The sequence below is a fragment of the Carcharhinus amblyrhynchos genome, chromosome 8 (assembly GCF_965287045.1).
Source record: "Carcharhinus amblyrhynchos chromosome 8, sCarAmb.v2.hapA, whole genome shotgun sequence".
NCBI lineage: Eukaryota > Metazoa > Chordata > Chondrichthyes > Carcharhiniformes > Carcharhinidae > Carcharhinus > Carcharhinus amblyrhynchos.
The window spans coordinates 76,160,154-76,182,409 of NC_137331.1; the positions used below are offsets into that span (position 1 = coordinate 76,160,154).

The window sequence follows — 22,256 nt, forward strand, 5'->3', positions numbered from 1 at the left end:
CATAATGAAATTTCCCCCAATCTTCGACATTTTCAATTTGATAATCCATGTTATATTTGTAATTTGACACATGCACTAGACTGGCTTAATGCATGTCCAAAAGAAAATCTGGATAGTCACAGGATCTGTGGTTCTGCCAGGGTCACTCAGTTCCTGATCTCATTACAGCCTTGATTCAAACATGGAAAAAAAGCTGAATTTGAGAGGCGAGGTGAGAATGACAGCCCTTGACATCAAGGCTGCATTTGACTGTGTGGCATCAAGGAGCTCTAGCAAAACTGGAATCAATGATTATCAGAGGGCAAACTCTCCACTGGTTGGAATCATACCTGGCACATAAGATGGTTGCAGTTGTGGGGGTCATTCATCTCCAAGACATCTCTGCAGGAATCCCTCAGGGTAATGCCCTAGGCCCAACCATTTTTAGATGCTTCAACAATGACCTTCCCTCATTCATAAGGTCAGAAGTGGAATTGTTTGCCAACGATTGCACAATTGTCGGCACTATTTGCGACTACTCAGATACTGAAGTAATCCATGTTCAAATGCAACAAGTTCTGGACAATATCCAGGCTTGGACTGACAAGTAGCAAATAACATCTGCACCACACAAATGCTAGGCAAAGACTATTACCAATAAGAGACAATCTAACCACCGCCCCATGACATTCAATGGTGTTACCATCACTGAATCCCCCACTGTCAACATTTTTGGGATTACCATTGACCAGAGACCCAACTGAACTTGCCACAGAAACACTGGTTACAAGAACAGATCAGATGCTAAGAATACTGCAGCTGGTAACTCACCTCCTTGCTCTCTAGAGCCTGTCCACCATCTATAAGGCACAAGTCAGCAATGTGATGGAATACTCACCACTCATCTGGATCAGTGCAGCTCCAATACTGACCAAAGAGGTGGATAGGGGTAAGGCAGTTGACGTGGTATATATGGATTTTAGTAAGGCATTTGATAAGGTTCACCATGGTAGGCTTCTGCAGAAAATGCAGATGTATGGGATTGGGGGTAATCTAGGTACTTGGATCAGGAATTGGCTAGCAGATAGGAGACAGAGGGTGGTGGTTGATGGTAAATATTCGTCATGGAGTTCGGTTACGAGTGGTGTGCCTCAGGGATCTGTTTTGGGGCCACTGCTGTTTGTAATTTTTATTAATGATCTGGATGAGGGTATAGTTGGGTGGATTAGTAAGTTTGCTGATGACACCAAAGTCGGAGGTGTGGTAGATTGTGAGGAAGGGTGTCATAGTTTGCAGGGTGACTTAGACAGGTTGCAGAGCTGGGCCGCGAGGTGGCGGATGGAGTTTAACGCGGAGGAGTGTGAGGTAATTCATTTCGGTAGGAGTAACAGGTGTGTTGAGTATAGGGCTAACGGGAGGACTTTGAATAGTGTGGAGGAGCAGAGGGATCTAGGTGTACGTGTACATAGATCCCTGAAAGTTGGGAATCAAGTAGATAAGGTTGTTAAGAAGGCATACGGTGTCTTGGCGTTTATTGGTAGGGGGATTGAATTTAGGAATCGCAGCGTCATGTTGCAACTGTACACAACTCTGATGCGGCCGCACTTGGAGTATTGTGTGCAGTTCTGGTCCCCACATTACAGAAAGGACGTGGAGGCTTTGGAGAGGGTGCAGAGGAGGTTTACCAGGATGTTGCCTGGTATGGAGGGGAGGTCCTATGAGGAGAGACTGAGGGATTTGGGGTTGTTTTCGCTGGAAAGAAGGCGGCTAAGAGGGGATCTTATTGAAACATATGATTAGAGGTTTAGATAGGGTGGATAGTGATAGCCTTTTTCCTCGGATGGAGAAAGCTAGCACAAGGGGGCATGGCTTTAAATTAAGGGGGGGTAGTTATAGGACAGATGTCAGGGATTGGTTCTTTACCCAGAGGGTGGTGAGGGACTGGAATGCCCTGCCTGCTGCAGTTGTAAATGCGCCTAGTTTGGGGGCGTTTAAGAGATCTGTGGATAGGTTTATGGACGAAAAGGGGTTGGTTTAGATTAGTGGGTCAGTGTTTTTTTTTAAAAAACTGGTCGGCGCAACATCGTGGGCCGAAGGGCCTGTTCTGCGCTGTAATGTTCTATGTTCGATGTTCTAATACTCAAGAAGCTTGACACCATCCAGGACTAAACAGCCAGACTGATCGGCACCACATCTACAGACATCTACTTCCTCCACCATCAAAGCTCAGTAGCATTTACAAGATGCACTGTAGAAATTCAAAGGTCTTTAGACATCCCCTCCAAAACCCATGACCATTTTCACGTACAAGGACAAAGGCAGCACATGCATGGGAGCACCACCACCTGGAACTATATCATTATTCCTTGGCAGTAGCTGGGTCAAGATCCCGGAACTCCCTCCCTAACGGCATCGTGGGTCAACCCACAGCACGTGGACTGCAGGTTTCAAGGCGGCAGCTCACCACCACCTTCTAGGGCAACTAGGGATGGGCAATAAACATTGGCCAGCCAGCGATGCCCATGTCCCACAAATGAATAAAAAAGGTATCTTGCGCACTATTTTAATTTCTTTTTAAAATTGAGTATATTACTGTTTCAAATTTAGTCAACAGTTCTAATTTTTAATATCAAAACAAGCACTGCAGAATGCTGCTGTAAATTATTTAAATGGCTGTTGACACTAAAAGTTAAAACACCAACTCAAGATGATAGCTTTGAGAAATAATAGCCTTCTCTGAAATGAACTGACAAAGTTGTAATGCACCAAGGTAATGTTATGATTTTTAGCATAAAAGTGACTACACTTCCAAAATGACTTCATTGGCTATAAAGTACCTTGGAAAATCCTGTTGTTGTGAAAGGCGTTATATAAGTGTGAGCCTTTTGTTGATTTTGTGATGAGAGATGAGGATTATTGTATAGATCTAGAATGTGCTGCCTGGGAGGGTGGTAGAGAGAGTTGCCTCACATCCTTTAAAAAGTACCTGGGTGAGCATTTGGTGCATCATAACACTCAAGGCTTTGGTCAAAGTGCTGGTAAATGGGATTGAATGGGAGATCAGGTGTTTCTCATGTATCTGTACAGACTCAGTGGGCTGAAGGGCCTCTTCTGTACTGTTTGATTGTATGACCCTTGTCAGCAGAATATGTTACATTTAACATCTGCTGAGAAGAGTTACCTTTGTGCATGTGTGTAGGTGCAGTGTTACTGAGATGGCTCCAACTCCAAGATCTTTGTGACTGCCATCCATTAACATCCCATTTTCTTTCTGCTCAACCAGATGCGTTTGAAGAAGCATCGATGGCAGAAGAAGATTTTGAAGACCAGAGACCCAGATCCTTTGATCTTCTCCCTTGACTGGAGATGCTTTCAGACCATCCCATTGTGTTACATTGAGGACCATAATGGACATCACAGACTGCTCAAGTTATCATACTGTGTAGTGCTGATTACAAGTAAAACCTCAAAAAGGCAGAGACATGATGATCATCCCCTCATCTAAAGAGGCTTAATCGTGAACTGTACCTTCTTCGGTTAGCTCCTCCCTTTTCTAGGAAGTAACCATGCCTCCATCAGTAAGCTCTCCAATGTTTTGTTGCTCTCTCACTGCAGTCCATTCTACAGCCCTCTCTACTAAATTTTCCAGATACCTTCTTTGCTATTTTTAGAACCACTGAATTCCTACAGTGCACGAGCAGGCCATTTGGCCCATGAAGTCGACACCAATTCTCTGACAGTACGTCCCACCCAGACCCTATCCCCGTAATACCATTTATTACCGCACTAATCCCTCTGATCTACACACCTTTAATTAAGGGGCAATTTAGCATGACCAGTAAACCTAACCTGCACATCTTCAGACTGTGGGAGAAACTGAAGTACCCGAAGGAAACCCATGCAGACATGAGGAAGACCAGAGCATGGCACATTACTTTCACTGCTGTATCATACGCAAATGATACACAAACATTTTGGTAAAAAGACTTTTCTTTCTGCATAATTCTATAATGTCACAAAAAAAGCATCTGATGAATACTTAGTGGGGAAACCACACAATCAAAATTCTACTGGCACATCTTGTATCTTAACACTCATTTTGTTGAATATTTATGCTGTAAAGGAAATGTTGCAACACATCATGACTTCATGTCACGTAGCCATAATTACATGTATTACATTGCACCTCACACTGTAACAAAGGGAGTTTTGACTAACTTCTGACTTCCAACTAATTACACATTTTCACATATTTACCTCTGCCACTGAAGATGGGAGAAGGCAATGTTTTCACCCATTTGTTTGTTGTCTGTAAACAATGCATCTCAAAAGCTAATGGATGGATTTTAGCACAACTTGGAACATAAGGGTATGGCCCAAGGTAGGGATTAGCTTTTGGCAAAGATGAGAATTGTTTTAAAGTATCTTTTAACATTGGTCAATAGGAGAAATTGGCTTTATAATGTTGGTGATTGTTTTAGAAAATTGTGAAACATCTCATTTGCTTCTGTGGAGGAATTTATCATAGCTGTCCAGAATTTTAGAAGCAGGTTGTTGGATGTGGATTGGCCGGAAGATTTCTTAGTGATATGGAAACTCCTTAAAAAATATTTCTTCAGCTACATAGTTAGAGCTCCAGCCAGAAGGGAGAATCTTGATGGAAGAGCTTTGTAATCATAACACACGAGTTAACACAAGGTGGAGGTCACATACGTTAGTATCCTCTTGACTTGTCTTATTTTGTAAATCTGTCATCTCTACTAGTGCTCAGCAGTCTTTTGTTTAAGGACAAGTCGGCTTGATGTTCCATCCCTCAATGCAAAAAAAAACCTTTTACACAGCAATTTTAAGTTTAAATCAAGCGCTCATCATCATGGAAGGACATGCTACTGGTTTAATTGGCAACATATCTGAAAGGGGATCGTACCATATTAATAATTATGCCCACTGAAAGGCTTAAAGAGTTTGGTTTAGCTGAACATCATACAATCTGTGAACTGTGAGCAAGGACCCAAGAACACAAATTGCAAGCTTTTGTTTTTTTACTATCTCAGATTTAACTAAGTGGGATTGCTGTTTGTTCTGACAATCAAATATCTAAAGATATCAGCAGGCAACACCATCTACAGTTTGAACATAAGACTTGATTTGTCTATCGAACCTTCCTTGCTTGAGAGAATTCATTAAACACCTGGGGCCTTGGACATGGAGGATAACTGGTATTCCACAAGTCATACAGAAGTTAAGAAATCAAACTAGATAGCCATGTACAAGCCTTTATACTGATTATAATATCCAATCAAATGGACGTGCACAAGTTGTAATTGGTTGGTTGTATTCATACTTTATGCATGTTGTAAACCTAATCAATAGTTGAGTGGATATAGATAGCTTCTATACAAATATACATCTCTCATTGGTTTATGCTAATTAATTGCAATCAAATCTGGAAGCACATCTCCGTGACATATTGATGTATTTGGGGCTCTCGGTGGTTCCACCAGCTAGAGTACTGGAGCCCTAGCTATAATTGTCATAAAGGCCGATATTAAACTCAGAATTTTTTTGTCTGGTCACTTGAAGGGGATAAAGTACAAAAGCAGCCAGATACTTTTTGTCTCGCAACATCATGAAGACAATTCATTATAAACAACACTTTAGATATTTAGTAAGCTTAAGTGTCTAATTATTACAAAGTTAAAAATGAGATGGTTGACCACTGCAAGACAGATTAGTTGACTTGGGTCTCTCTGGCTTGTCCCTGTCTTGCCATTTGTTTAAATCTTTCCTCTTCGGCTTCTCTTTCTCAAAACTTGTTCTTCTCCCTGTTACCTACTTTGCAAGGTTGATTATGTGGCTGGTACAATAAGGACAAATTCAACCAACTTTAAGGAAATTAAAGAATAAACATGGTGGTTCTTAAGGGCTCATTTCCCATCCTCTCCCTGAATCATATGTTCTCCCAGTCACTCACTCCAAATGTTTTCAACCCCATCAACCCCCTCATCCTTTACCCCCAGTTCTCCCTTTAGCTCTTCCCCTTTAACTGATCTTTCCACCCCTCTATTCCAAGTCACTTGCCTCATTTTAAACTGTTAGCCATCCTTTCACCAAATCTTCCCCACGTAAGACTGATAAAAGGGCTCACTCAGCTGCTCTCTTGCCCTCCTTTCACTTCATTTGTTCCTCCTTCAGGTGGTCTTTCCTGTCTTCAACTTACTTTCTTCCCCCCGCAAAAGGAAATCAGAATCAAATTGCTCATGCCTCTCTCTCTCCATCTGCCTCAAAGGTTTCACAATTAAAGTCTCCATCTCTCAAGTTTTTATGCAATTAGCATTCAACTTTTCTAACCAGTTAATCAGTTTGATTCATTTGAAAATAGAACAAGCATTGACATTAACTCACTCAGTTTTAGGCTGTCTCCTTTCTTGACTTTACCTTAAATTTACAGGATACGAAAACTAGAGAAACAATCAGTAAGTACACCTTGATTTTTCTCTTGTCACAAACATACAGTGGGCTGAATTTCACTGGACCCCAGTTCCCCCCTCTCCCACCAGCCTAGCATTTTAGCTTTGTGGGGTCAGGGGAAGTGGAGGGTGCTTGCCCATGAATCCAATGGCTGCCCTGAAACAGTTTAACACCAAGAAAAAAGAGACTTCCTGGCCGTTCTGAAAGAGTACACCTGAAAGAGTTGCCAGTAAATCCAAAATGACCAGCACATTAGACCTGACAGCAGCCCACTCAGCAAAAGCAGTTGGGCATTCCCCATAGCCATAGATGAAAGACCAGCATAAGAGATTGGGCCTCAATAGGTCAAAAGACTGACAGGCAGGCTGATGTCTCCCTCAAAATTTCAAACAAGTCAGGAGCAAGTAGGTAGGCAGCGGGAAATCCATCCAGTGAATTTTACAATCCTACACCACCCATTCCCACCTGTCCTCTCAACATCATCCCCCACTCTGACCTATTGTCTTCAAGGGATTGTAAAATCTAGCCCAGTGATTTTTTTTTTGAAAAATTAGGGGTACAATTCCTTCGCTGTTACTTTCCTGAGTCAGTCTTCCAGAGGTATGCTATAATAATGATTTAGAGGACACAAATCTTAAATATCAGGATGACAGCTTTGAATTCATATATCCTTTAATTCTATGCCCACAAAGCTGTTGGACTGTTTGAAAAATCTAACTAGTTCATTAATGTCCTTTAGAGGATGCCATAATGCGTATAATTACCATTTTGTTTTATATTTACAGCATTGTTTTCTTTTCAAAGATATTTTAGTCTCAAAATTATTAAAGCCTTAGAAGTTTATATCTGGTCCTTCACAATGCAGGAAATGGGAAGCAGGGATATGTGCAATACCAGGAAAAGATTTGTGTTTGTTACTGACTCCAATTTCTCTGTTTACATCAATAAGGGACAGCAGCCATTAAACTTCAGGTCTTCTGAATCACAATACTTTCTCCATCAAATAATCAGATTCATCTGCATTGAAAAGACGATTGATGTAATAGGGGTGATCTGGCCCTCAAATTGGAATTAAAGATTGGCAAAGCAAAACCGTAATTGAAAAATGATTGCCTTTGAAAAGAGGAGAAAGTTTTAAATGTATTTGTAGTACATTCCCCCAAAGTGGAAAGGTAGCACAACCAAAGCCAGAGCTCCAAAGATGACAAGAGATAATCTTCCTGATATATGAGGTAGAAAAGGGATGCACATGAAAGGTGTCAGTTTGACACACAAATGAAAACCAAGAGAAAATAGACAGCAGGAATAGACTATGCTTCCAGCCAATTCTGCCATTCAATGCAATCATAGATGATCTTCAGCTTCATCTCCACATCTCCAGCCCCCCCGATATCCCCTGATTCACAAAGACAGAAGGTTTGTTTCTCAGCCTAAATTATTACATGACAGGAGAATCCACAACCCTCTGGTACAGATTTCAGAAGATTCGCAACCCTCAGTGAAGAAATTTCCATTAGTCCTAAATTATTGGCACCTTATCATGAAATTGTGCTTCCCTTTTCTAGATTCCCCTGGGAAGACAGCGAAAATTACACAAGCTCTGATCCCAATCTTCTAATCCTCCTGTGAAACACTGTGGTGCCAGAGGATTAGAAAATTGCAAATGTTGCATTCTTGTTTCAAAAAGGGTGCAAGGACAACCCCAGCAGCTACAAGCCAGTCAGTTTAACCTTAATCACGGGAAAACTTTAAGAAGCAATAACCCAAGTCAAAATGAACAGGTCATGTGGGAAACTGAATTAAGGCAAAGCAATATAGATTGGAAAATCATGTTCAGCTAATTTGATTTGAGTTCTTCTTAAATGAGCTAACAGAGAATGTTGATGGGTGATGTGGTAAATATGGTACATTAAGAAATACGACGAAGCATTATAATAGTTACTTCTTGCAATTAAAAAAATACATTCAGCTGCAGCAATCAATAAATGTTTACTTGATGAGGTTAAGTTTCTTGTTTAGTGGTGGCAGTGCCTGCAGGGGTAAATTTTGTTGTACACCTTACAGTAGAAAAAACTGAGTTTATACAATGCGCATACAAATATTCATGTATAAAAGATGTATTCTTAATAATCATTCCATACTAACACAGGAAATGTCAAGTCACAAATACAAGTTTCCACCAGAATAAACGTAGAAGAGAAAACGTCAACACGTGAAAGGCATGACCCAAGATGTAATTAATTTTCAAAGATCCTACCGTGGCAGAGAGGTAGTAATTTGCATCCGTGGTAAAGCTGGAACAACTTCCACAGTACAGCCATTTGATTTCACTCCAGGCAAATTTTCTAATATGCAGTCACTGGACACCCCAAAAACAGAAGTCTGGTAACCTAGAAAACACATGAGCCAATCAATTAAAATCACACCAGCCATTAACATTTCAGTTTAAAACAAAACACCACATTGGAACAAGATTACAAATTCAAACCTAACAAGATTGTTCTAAGAATTTCTAAAAAAATTTACCTCAGGAAAATTAAACATTATGTTCTAAAGTAATTAATTTCTGAGAAATAGCACTTCACACAAAAGGAACACCTTCATCCAATGTCTTTTGAATAAAATATATTGTCTTTTTCAATTAAATGTGTTATTTTGCTTGGAATAATCTTCACAATTCAATCAAATTATGCCTGCACAATACTCTACTTGAAGTAATTAATGTTGTGTATTTTGAAATCTTGGTGTGACAAGTTGATCTTTAAATAAAATTAGTTTTTATTGGCGATGAAACAGTTTCAACATTTTTCTTTATACTTTGACCAGTTTTGATTATTGTAATTAGAGGTGAGAATTAATTATGCAACACCACTTAAATATTAATACTTCATACGGATCTCAGTTATAATGTAAATGCAGGAGCAAAGAAATAGGACTTTGGTTTTTGGGTTCAGGACCTCATTACATATGGTAAAGCACTCGTGCTGTACAATGCACATTCCCATGAGCAGCAATAAAAATTGGTTAACTGAACCATTTTTGGTGGTGTTTCTCAAGGGAGATGAATGTTGGCCAGCAAACCAGCTGGCTAACTGTTGTTTCTTTAATGACTTATTTTTAAATGACTATTTCTTTAATGACTATTTGCATGAAATTTTTAACATCCAACCAAAACATGAAATACCATAACATATTTCAGTACAACCCTGAAACTGAAGGACAGAACGCTCAAGTGATTCTCCAAACTAGAGCGCCACAATCTAGATTGTGGAACTCAAAGGGTTAATCTCAATTCTCTCATTAGAGATGAGCATGCTTACACAACTGGGACAACGTTAACAGTTCAAAGCAGAACAGAAAAAATAAAGTTTGAATTATAAATTTATAAACAGCAGCATATTTAGGTTAAAAATGCTTTGAAAAATTAATTTTTTGGAAAAGCAAAGTAAGTGGCTTAGTCTTTAAAACACAAAACATTCTCAATATTTAGAATATCTAGAATATCATACACTTTATTGAAACCCATTTCAAGTTAACGTGCATGATTTAGACCTATCAAAATTAGGACCACATTGTCTTTATGGTATTTCTGGAATGAAACATCAGATAATGTAACACTCCTGATTAACAATGTATACCAGATCATGGGTTTACAATTTGCTTGATGAAAGTGATGAAACCTTTTCCAAGCGTGAAAAACACGTGAGCGACCATTGAGTTTTGAAATCTCCAAGATCATCAGGAAACAGAGCATTTTATAATTTCCATTTTATAAAAATGCTTAATTAATATAATGAAGGGTAGGCTGTAGAACTTGAAGTAACATAGGGAGATTAAATCAGTAAACAAAGACAACACCCAGTGTGTACTACACTGATGCAGCTGAAGTAATAATGGTTAGACTGTGCAGGTGCGATACAAAAACCAATTTTTTTCAAATAAATGATGAGAAAGTGGTTAATAAAGCATACAAGATCCTAGGCTTTACAAAAAGGGGCACAGAATACAAAAGGACATTATGATAATTTTTTTTAAAAAACTGGTTCACAGCCTCAACTGAAGTACTATGTTTACTTTAGGAAGGATACAAGGTATTAGAGAAATTTTAGAAAAGAATGGTTCCAGGGCCGAGGGATTTCAATAATGTGGATAGATTGGAGAATCTGGGGCTGTTTCCTTCGAGTAAAGAACATTGAGAGGAAACTTGGCAGAGCTGTTCAAAATCCATTAAGTGTCTGGACAGAGTAGAACTTCCCATTGACAGAAGGGTCAAGAACCAGTGAGCACAGATTTAAGATTGGCAAAAGTAGTAACAAAAACAAGGAAATCCTTTGCTATGCAGCAAGTTAGGATCTGGAATGCATTGGTATGGTGGAGGCACATACAACTGTGTCTCTCAAAAGGGAATTGGATAATTATTTGCAGAGAGAAAAAACATAGGTCCATAGGGAAAAGAGCAATTCATCAAGGGCTGATTCTTGTTGAGTTACTCCTGCAAGAAACTAGCAGTGATATAATGGACTGAATGGTTTCATTCTGTCCTGTAAACTGATAAAGGAGCTCCAGAAATCTCAGGGCAATTATATATGTTAGAAAAGATTCAGGTAGTTGTGAAAATTATCTACATTAGTCACACCAATAGTTCTATTCTTAGTGATATAGAATTTTATTTCTATTAAATAAAATTAACATTTGTTCACCCTGAACCAGATGGTCTGTCAGCATGATGATTTTCATCAATTCAGATACATCAAGCACATGCAGCAATATATTGAATAAGGGTTCATTGTTCACTCTACTATTACAGGTAGTTTTCAAAACCACAGAAGTAAGTGTGACGACGCAGAAAGCAGCCACTTGGCCAATCGTGTCTGCACCAGCTCTACAAATGAGCATCATGATTGCATGCAATTCCCCTGCCTTTTCCCTATATCCCTGCACATCCTTTTGTGCATAATATTCTCTATTCATATGAACTGCAGGCTTTCTATTGAAGGAAGTAAACCTCCATGGCAGCACAAGCCAAGTATTGGGAAGTCACCCAAAATGTAACAGCTTGCACAATGATCTACCCTGTCCCTTAGTGCAACTATCTAGAGTGACAGACGAAGCAACATAATTTGCTTCCTGGCCTACAACAGAGTTACATCTGGTAAGTCAGCAGCAGCAAGTGGTGAACACATATGGCCTTCACTGGTCTGGAAAGTTTAAGACAAAAATTATATCTCTATAACATATCGTTATAATATTGGCATGTATGATATAAATAGATATACGGTCAGTTCTTCCCCGTCATGCAAAGAGAATAGCTATCACATCGTAAAAAGTAATTGCATTGCTGTTAAATATGTTCAAATTATTGAAATAAATAAGAAAAAAAACTGAAACATCGATTGATGCAAACACACCATATAAAAAGTATGAACAGCTTTTAATCATGTCTCATTTCAAGAGTTTCAATAACACTCAATTTCACACCCAATTACCCATGCTATGTAACAACTAAAAATCAATACAAGTTACATAGACAATTCAAATATAAAATAATGTAACATCTAAGAACTCAATTCAAGTGATAAATGTTTAGACTGGAACAATTTGTCTTCTGGAAACTTTTTCCTCTCAGATTGCACATTATCTTGGGAAACAATGAATCATAACAGCCGGAAACCTCAAGTTTCAGGATGATAACCAAAATTACACATCTTCAAGCACCAGCAAATTATTTCAAGCTTTCATTAGAAAATAACTATATCAAACCATTTAAATAAAGCTCACCATATGGCTCAATTTGAAAAAAATTCAATCCCTCAATTTAAATATTTCAGCATTAAATAATCCTTGATTGCACAACAGTTATGCAACTTGTGCTACCGTTATATGTACACAACACACAGAGGCAATCTTTCTGAAAAAATTTTAAGTGTCAAAAAAAGTCTGAAAGCAGGAGTGAATCGTGTCAGTCTTTTCAGTGCACCACACAACACACTTAGTACAATGAAAAATCCTCAATGCAATTCTAGCCGGAATGGAAGCTCCAAGTGCTTGACTCACCCAAACATGCCACCGCTGTGTGCCGTTAAGCAGGTGGGCTCCATATAAACACTAACAATGCCCACAAAATCAGTCATGCCAGGAATATGGCACTCCACAAAGCAGCCCCACGGTTCACCGAGGAGCAGGGAAGGCTGCTGGACGCAGTAGAGGAACAGAGGGCAATACCTCCCCCCCCCCACCGAGACAACAAGTGGGCCAGGGGTCAGGCAGGCAATACGGCCTGGGAGGTGATGGCAGCAGCAGTCAGTGCCCGTACACTGGCACAGAAGACCTGCAGCCGGTGCCAGGTGATGAAGAATTACCTTATTCGGACAGTAAGAGCAATCGTCCACTCCATTCTGACATCAGTCTCATCTGCGATGTCCATATTGAGCGACTCCCGACAGCCCGCAGCCTCCCAGCACCTGAGCCCCTAGCACTCTCCTCCAATCCCTCTGCCAACCCTCTTCCACAACTTCTGCCTGCCAATGGACAGCCCTTATAGGCCCCACCCCTGACACCCCATACCCTTCCATCCATCAGTCTTTTAATGCCCCATTGTCCCTGAAGCAGGAAACAGCCCACAACAGAAGGGAGCAGGCGTAGAGCAGAGGTGGAGTCCCTGAACTGTGCATCCTCACCACCTCCGAGGAGCAGGCCATGGAACTCTCAGGGGAGTCAACGGGAGAACTGTGATCAGCAGTCACTTCAGGAGTGTCGCAAAAGTGAGGAGTCATGGATTTTTCAACCATATGACCTATGTCAAGCAAGCTGCAATCTGCCCAGACACTTGCCACCCTCTTGAATTTACCCACGTGTCTTGTTTTGCAGGAGACAACCCAGATGAGGCGGAGCTCTCAAGAGTCAACATCCCCCTTGTTGCCCCCACAGAGAGCCCAGTTAACACTTAAGGAGGCTCCAACAAGAATTCTGAGGAAAGCACCCACAAGTCAACACGGGCATCATCCACCAGTGCAGATACAGTCGCCTTGGCAGGGCAAACTAATAGACCGTGCCTGGGGCATTTTTGGTGATCACAACACAGCTGATGACACACATCATGTGGAGGTGGGAACTTCCAAGACTCCAGCAAGCGGAGACCTGCTGGAGCTGAGGAAATAATTGGCCCCAAACCGCTTATTAAGTGGCTGAAATCTGTCAGCTGGAGATGCAGCAACAGCTGAAAAATGCAGGAGGGGCATTGCAGCAACTGCAACTCTGTTTGGAGGAATTCAACAGCCTTCAGTCACAGGAAATGATGTTGGCATTGCATGGCACCCAAGCTAACACTGCAAGACACCGGCAGCCACTATGGAAAACCTAGGACATGAAATGATTGCCATGGGTGGCAGGGTCCAAAGGATAGCCAGTTTCAGTAGACCACAGTAGGCCTCAGGAGTCTGCTGCAGACACAGTAAGCCATGGCTGCATGCCTTGAGCGCTACTGCAGAGGGGCTATAGAGCTTAGCCTCGTCTCAGAGCTCATTGTTAAGGGCATCCAGGACTTGGTCCAGATTAGAGGGCTGTCGCCAATGGCTCCCACACATGCAGCATAAGCTGTTGGGCCTCAATGACTGGCAGAGTCAGATGATGCCAATGTCTCCAGAGCTCACACCAACTGTTCTGCAGTCCCCTGGAATGTCTCTCAGTCCATGAAAAGATCAGCCATGGTCTTATTGAATCGCAGAGCAGGCTCAAAGGGCCAGATGGCCGACTCCGACTCTACGTTCTTATGTCCCATGGACATCCCAAGAGAGGAGGAAGCACTTAAGCACATGCCAGGGCCTCCTAAGCAGGATACCCCAAACCTCCCAAGCTCTTCCAAATTCCCCTTTCCTGCCAGTTGTGCATCTCACAAGCAGCAGTATGAATAGGGTGGCATAGCTACATCAGTGGCAGCCAAAAGACAGCCAGGGTGTTGAAGTCTTTGGCCTGGGCTGGCCTTGCCACAGCTGCAAATCTCCCTCTTCCTCCTCCATAGCCATAATTATTATGGCTAGCACAATGGGCTGTACAGCCAAAGCCATTGTATCTATGGGGAGGAGGGGCAAGCGACAGAAAGGAAAAAGGGAGAGACAGTAAGATTATCCATTCCAAGGCCCCACTGACCACCCAGCAACCCGAGCCCCCATGAGTCTGGGCACTGTTTCAATGTGCTGCTGACCACTGACACATCATTGCAACGGTAGACACCTGGGGCACACAGGTGTCTGTGAGGGGATCCTCATTGACAATACGTGTATCATACACATCAGTGCATCCACCTGGCTGCCTCGTGCAGTGGCTTCCAGGAATGGCTAACAGTTCAGGCAGATGGGGGAGGAGCACCCTGGTGACTAGCATGGAATGAGTTCCCATCGAAGGTAGCACTGCAAAGTCTACGCAGTGTGAGAAGCTGTGTAAACACCTGCTGAGCTCCCTTGGCTGGAGCAGCAGCTGACAGAGCTTCTGTTTGTTACCGTTAGTGGGGTCCAGAATGGAATGTCAAGTTTGTCCAGTGGATAGTCAGCAGAGTGATCATGATGACATTGGTGGGTTTCGGAGTTGCCCTTTAAAGCAACACCTCATGTGCCGACTTCTCTCGTATTAAAATATATTCAAATTCATGCTAATAAGTATCGCACCTAAAGCGGTTTGCACCTGTAAAAGGGGGCTGGAAGATAGCATGGTGCTGGGCACAAGTCTGACTTTTTGCCTTGTATGTTATATTTCCATCTTGCCGCATCAACGGGTGTGACAGAGTGATAAGGCCACCCCCACTGTGTTAATCATGGTCAAGTGTGGAGCCTGGTGCAGTTTACAACAAATCTACTGCAATTAAATGAGGCAGCTGTTTGATTCAAAGACATAATGTAATTGGCAATCCATTTCACTGCTGAATGTGAATTATAAAATTCTGGCCAAGGTCACCACCAACCAGGTCAAGTCTGCTCTGGGGTCAGTGATCCATCCTGATCAAACCTGTGCTGTACCCAGCAGGAAGATCTTTGGTAGCCTCATGCTACTCGGGGATACAATCGCCTATGTGCGGGACAGGCAGGTGGATACGTGCTTCATCAGACTAGACCAGGAGAAGGCGTTTGACAGAATATCGCACAGCTACACAATGGATGTGCTCTCCAAAATGGGCTTTGGGGATGGAATCCGCAATTGGATCTGACTGCTCTACACAGACATCAGTAGGGCAGTTTCAATCAACGGGTGGGAATCAGAGAGCTTTTAGATCAGGTCTGCCCTCTCTCCTCCGTCCTTTTTGTGATGCATTGAATCCTTTGCCCAGACCCTCAGAAGAGAGTCAGGCATTAAAGGGGTTACAATCCCAGGCAGCGGAGGCACGTAGGTCAAAGCCTCCCTGTACATGGATGACATGGCTGTCTTCTGCTCAGACCCCTGTCTGTTCACAGACTCCTGCAAATCTGCAAGCAGTTCGAGCTGGCCTCGAGAGCCAAAGTCAACCAGAGCAAAAGCAAGGCCATGTTCTTTGGGAACTGGGCTGACAAATCCTTTGTCCGCCTTCACTGTCAGAGCAGATTACCTTCACATGCTGGGGATACGGTTTGGAGCAGCAGGGGCACGTGCCAAAAACTGGAATGAGCGCATAGCCAAAGCCAGGCAAAAACTGGGCTTGTGGGAGCAACGTTCCCTCTCTATCACCAGAAAGAGCCTGGTGATCCGATGCCAGGTGCTGTCTGTGTTGTTGTACGTGGCGCAAGTGTGGCCTATCCTCAAATCCTGTGCTCCAGGCCATCTTCAAATTTATCTGGAGATCAAAAATGGATCGCATCCAGAGGGAAGCGATGCACGAATCTCCAGAGAACAGAGGGAAAAACATTCCCAACGCCGCTCTCATCCTGATGGCCACCTTGTGCGCAGCTGCATCAAGCTGTGCTTAGATCCTCAGTACACCAACATCAAGTGCCACTACTTTGAGGTTCTATCTATCCCAAGTGTTGCAGAGGATGGGTCTGGCCACACTGCCGCAGGATGCTCCAAGTAGTTGGACCGTACTGCAGTACCTGTCCTTCGTAGAGAAATTTTTCCGCAAATACACATGGTGATTAAGCAGTGGTTAGCGCATAACATCCTCAAGGCCCTGAGAGAAAAGGAGATGACAGATCCTATTGGATGGTTCCTGAACAGACGGTCAGTGTCATCTGGCAGAATGCCTCATCACCAGAACTCACAAACAAGCACCAAGACCCGGCTTGACTGGTAGTGAGAAGGGCACTCCCCATCAGATCCTTTATGCACACTCAAGGTCTCAACATCACCGCACGCTGCCCTCGAAGCAGCTGCGGGGCTGATGAGACGATCGCACACCTCCTTATGGAATGTGCCTTTGCAAGGAAGGTCTGGAGTAAGATGCAGTGGTATTTGTCGAGGTTCACCCTGAGCTGCTCGGTGATGCAGCACTCTGTGCTCTACAGGATGTTTCCGGGGTTGGACGCCGAGACAAATATCAACTGCTGCTGGAGGGTCATCAACTCGGTGAAGGACACACTTTGGTCCGCCCGAAACTTGATCTTGCAGTTGAAAGAATTGTCCTCGACCAAGTGTTGCAGACTGGCACATTCCAAGGTCCAGGACTACGTGCTGAGGGACGTGCTCAAGCTTGGGGCAGCAGCCGCAAAGGCACGATGGGGAAAGGCCACACTGTAAAACCTTTCAACCAAGGCAGACCAAGGACCTGGGAACTGCAGAATACCCTCGGCCTGTGTAACTGCGTGCCAATCTGAAAAATAACAGCACACAGTAAAGTCTGAGGCATGTATATGGTTTTAAGTTTTGAAATGTAATGACTGTCATTTTGTGTATAGAACTGTAAAAATGACTTTTTCTGCACTATTTGTAATTTTTAGATTTGTCAGTTTGCAATTGTTTGAGATTTATGAATAAAGTACATTTTTGAAATAAAAATAATTTAATTCAGCATTCTCAGCCTTTTGGCTAAGATCAAGTGTAGTATCGACATGTTGTGCTTGGTTGAAGTCATTAGGTTACATTTTAGCTTCATTTGAAGCATTTTAAAAGCAGCATCTTGGCCTCTTCATTGTTTGAATTGTTTGCTGGAGCAGATGAGTGAAGGAGCAGAGAGACAGCTAAGATTTTACCTGTTAAAAACCAGTTTAAAATAAGTTTAAAGCACTTTGTTCTTTGTAGAACTGTTTAAAGCATTTATTTATTGTATTTACTGCTTTAAGAATTCTGAGAGAGTGGTTAGCAGGCAGTTGTGGTTCATCAGATTTAAATCAGCGCCAGGTTTAAAAGGAGGCCTGGTGTAGACAGCGGGCAGCGTCTGAGCGGGCAGCGGAGTGAGAGGGAAGCAGAGTGAGCTACTAGGGCTTAATATCAAAAAGGGCTGGAAAGAAAAAAGGCCAGGTGAGTTCGTTTGAAAAACAAAAAAAACAAAAAAAAACAAACAAAAAAAATTTTTTCAAAAGTACTACAGTAAATAATGGAAGGGCATGTGATGTGTGGTTTCTGTATGATGTGGGAACTGGTGGACCCTAGGGTTCATCCCAGTGACCATGTCTGCAGTAAGTGCAGGTTGCTGGAGGAGCTCCAGCTCAGGGTAAATGAGCTGGCCTCTGAGCTACAGACACTGAGGCTCATCAAGGGGAGAGAGGGTGCCATTGTCAATGGGGTGCAAGTGACATCCACCCCCCCTAGACTGGCTAACTCTAAGGGTCAGGGACAAGAAGGGGCTACTGGGAAGAGGAAGGGGGGTGAGGAGCGGAGGCCTCAGCCTCTTAATCTGCATAACAGGTTTGAGGTTCTTGCTTCCAAGTTGGACGAGAACGAGGCAGGTGAGGTTGGTGAGCAAGCTGCACACGGTACAGTGCTGCAGCAGGACGTAGGCAAAGAGAAAAGGAAAAGGAACGTAGTAGTTATTGGGGATAGTGGGGTGAAGGGTATTGACACTGTCCTTTGTCACAATGACAAAGTGCACAGAAGGGTGTGTTGTCTGCCTGGTGCTCGGGTACGGGATGTCGCAGCTGGGCTGCAGAGGAACCTGGAGTGGGAGGGTGAGAATCCGGTCGTTGTGGTACATGTGGGTGCCGGCGACGTAAGCAAAATGCAGACTGAGGATCTGGGGAGGGAGTATGAAAAGCTTGGAATGGAATTAAGAAGTAGAACCGACAAGGTGGTTATCTCTGGGCTACTGCCTGAACCGTGTGCAGATGGGCGTAGGGTTGACAGGATTAAGGAAGTGAATGGGTGGCTCAGGGATTGGTGTGGGAGGAATGGGTTTGAATTTATGGGGCATTGGCACCAGTATTGGGGTAGGTGGGACCTGTTCGGGAGGGATGGGGTTGGTCTGAACCGTGCTGGGACCAGAGTGTTGGCGAATCGAGTAAAGAGGACTGTAGACAGGGCTTTAAACTAATTAGGGGGGGGGAGGGTGTGAGGGTAGGTGACCTTACGAGGTCTAAAGTTAAGGAAAGTGTACATGTAAGGGAAGAGGCCAAGGATGTCCCAATAATAGAGGGAGTAGGGGGCGTGAGTATAGTTGGTGGCGTTGTGACAAATAGGGTCCAGGTGAAGGCTGGGATGAAAGCACTTTATCTGAATGCACGAAGCATTCGGAATAAAGTGGATGAGCTGATGGCGCAGATCGACACAAATGGATACGATCTGGTGGCCATTACAGAGACGTGGCTGCAGGGTGACAGGGACTGGGAGCTGAATGTACAGGGCTATCAAGTGTTTAGGAAGGATAGACAGGAGGTAAAAGGGGGGGGCGTAGCTATGCTGATTAAGGATAGCATCACGGTGGTAGCAAGGGATGATATTGGAGCCAAGGAGCAGAGGGTGGAATCGTTGTGGGTGGAGATTAGGAACAGCAAAGGGAGGAAGACGCTGGTGGGTGTCGTCTATAGGCCCCCGAATAATGATCTGGAGATGGGGAGGGCTGTTAACGCGCAAATAAGTGCGGCGTGCAAGAATGGGACGGCCGTAGTTATGGGGGATTTCAATCTGCATATTGATTGGTCGACCCATGTTGGACGTGGGGGGCTCGAGGAAGAGTTCTTGGAATGCTGCCGGGATAGTTTCCTCGAACAGTGTGTGTTGGAGCCGACGAGGGAGCGAGCTATCTTGGATCTGGTGCTATGTAATAAGGCGGGTAGAATTAGGAACCTTGTGGTGAAGGATCCTCTTGGGGAGAGTGATCATTGTATGGTGGAGTTTCTGGTGCAGATGGAGGAGGAGAAAGTGGGTTCCAGGACACGCGTCCTTTGTTTGAATAGAGGGAAATACGGTAGGATGAGAGAAGAATTGGCGAATGTGGACTGGGAGAGCGCGTTGGAGGGAGGGTCTGTTAAGGAGCAGTGGAGGATCTTTAAAGAGATCTTTCTTGGTGCTCAACGGAAATTTATTCCGATGGTCAAAAAGGATAGTAGGAGGAGAGGTAATAAGCCGTGGATAACAAAGGAGGTGAAGGAAAGTGTTAAACTAAAAGCGGAGGAATTTAGAGTAGCTAAGAGTAGTGGGCGAGAAGAGGATTGGGAGAGGTTTAAATGTCAACAAAGATTGACAAAGAAGTTGATAAGGAAAGGTAGGAGAAACTATGAAGCTGGGCTAGCGCTTAATATAAAAAAGGATAGCAAGAGTTTTTATAAATATATAAAAAGGAAGAGGCTGGCTAGGGTGAATGTTGGTCCTTTAGAGGATGAGAAAGGGGACCTAGTGGTAGGGGATGGGGATTTGGCTAAGGTATTGAATAATTTTTTTGTTTCTGTCTTCACGGAGGAGGACGTGAATAATTTGCCGGGTGTTAGCGATAGAAAGGTGGTAGGACTGGAGGGTCTTAATGACATTACTGTTACTAGAAAGGCGGTGCTCGACAGACTGGAGGGGCTGATTGTGGACAAGTCCCCAGGACCGGATGGAATGCATCCGAGGGTTCTGAAAGAAATGGCGGAGGTGATAGTGGATGCCTTGGTGGTTATTTTCCAAACGTCGCTGGATTCCGGGGAAGTGCCGGATGATTGGAAAACGGCTAATGTTACGCCGTTGTTTAAGAAGGGTGCCAGGCAAAAGGCGGGGAATTATAGGCCGGTTAGTTAACATCTGTGGTAGGTAAAATGTTAGAATCTGTCATCAAGGAGGAAATTGCGAGGCATCTTGAAGGGAATTGCTTGATAGAGCAGACGCAGCACGGTTTCATTAAAGGGAAGTCGTGTCTGACAAATTTACTGGAGTTCTATGAGGATGTGTCTAGGGCAGTGGATAGAGGAGAGCCGATGGATGTGGTCTTTCTAGATTTTCAGAAAGCGTTTGACAAAGTGCCTCACAAGAGGTTATTGCAGAAGGTCGAGGGACATGGAGTTGGGGGTAAGGTGTTAGCGTGGATAGAAGATTGGTTGTCAAATAGGAGGCAGAGAGTGGGGGTCAACGGGTGCTATTCGGATTGGCGGATGGTGACTAGTGGAGTGCCCCAGGGGTCGGTGCTGGGGCCTCAGCTTTTTACCATTTATATAGATGATCTGGAGGAGGGAACCGAGTGTAGAGTGTCGAAATTTGCTGATGACACCAAGATTGGGGGAACGGCAAATTGTGCGGAGGGTGTGGAGAGTCTGCAGAAGGATCTAGATAGGCTGGGCGAATGGGCCAGGAAATGGCAAATGGAATTTAATGTTGGCAAGTGTGAGGTGGTCCACTTTGGTAGGAAAAATGGTAGGAAGGACTATTACTTACGAGGCGAAAAACTGCAGCAGGCGACGGTGCAGAGGGACCTCGGGGTCCTTGTGCATGAGTCGCAAAAACCCAGCTTGCAGGTGCAGCAGGTGGTCAGGAAGGCGAATGGGATGCTGGCCTTCATAGCGAGGGGGATTGAATATAAAAGTAGGGAGGTCTTGCTGCAGCTGTATAGGGCATTGGTGAGGCCGCAACTGGAGTACTGTGTGCATTTTTGGGCGCCGCACCTGCGCAAAGATATTTTGGCCTTGGAGGGAGTGCAGAGGAGGTTTACTAGGCTGATACCGGAGTTGAGGGGGTTGAGCTATGAGGAGAGGCTGAATAAACTGGGCTTGTACTCGTTAGAGTTTAGAAGAATGAGGGAAGATCTCATTGAGACGTATAAGATGATGAATGGGATGGATAGGATAGAGGTGGAAAGACTCTTCCTGCTCAAAAAAGACAATAGGACTAGGGGGCACAGCCTCAAGATAAAAGGGGGGCAGTTTAGAACAGAGTTGAGGAGGAACTTCTTCACTCAAAGGGTGGTGAATCTCTGGAATTCTCTGCCCGTTGAAGTGGTGGAGGCTGCCTCGCTAAATATTTTTAAGACACGGGTTGATGGGTTTTTGATAGGAGAGGGGATTAAGGGTTATGGGGAGAGGGCGGGAAAGTGGAACTGAGCAGTGACAGATCAGCCATGATCTTATTGAATGGCGGGGCAGGCTCGAAGGGCTGGATGGCCTACTCCTGCTCCTATTTCTTATGTTCTTATGTTCTCTTGGCTAAGATGTAAATGAGATCAAGCCTTGGAGGAGGAGCTATGCCTATTCCAATCAGCTTGGATCATGTAGATCAAACCCAAGACAGGTGGTGAGAACCCTGCCTTGTCAGCTTGGATCGGGAATGTCTCACTTGTTGAGACTCTGAATTGGACTCGATTTGATTGAACTGGACAACAAAAAAAAATTCAGCATTATATTTCTTGATAAAATTATAAAGTTATAGGCCTTCCAGAGGTGTGAAATAGTGACCAGAATTCTCTGCGAGATTCTTCAGTCCCACCATCAGCGCACTCCCACCTGCGGGTG

The 22,256-nt window shown here is 43.6% G+C and overlaps 1 protein-coding gene across 3 annotated transcripts in view; it reads right to left on the reverse strand.

Moving 5' to 3' along the window:
- The window catches only part of trappc9 (trafficking protein particle complex subunit 9), a 719,084-nt gene that overhangs the window by 556,332 nt on the left and 140,496 nt on the right, over nt 1–22,256 (reverse strand). For all 3 annotated transcript variants that reach the window (XM_080194286.1, XM_080194288.1, XM_080194285.1), the window contains one exon: nt 8,708–8,840. In XM_080194286.1, the coding sequence (XP_080050412.1) occupies nt 8,708–8,840 (133 nt within the window). The remainder of the gene's footprint in view (nt 1–8,707; nt 8,841–22,256) is intronic.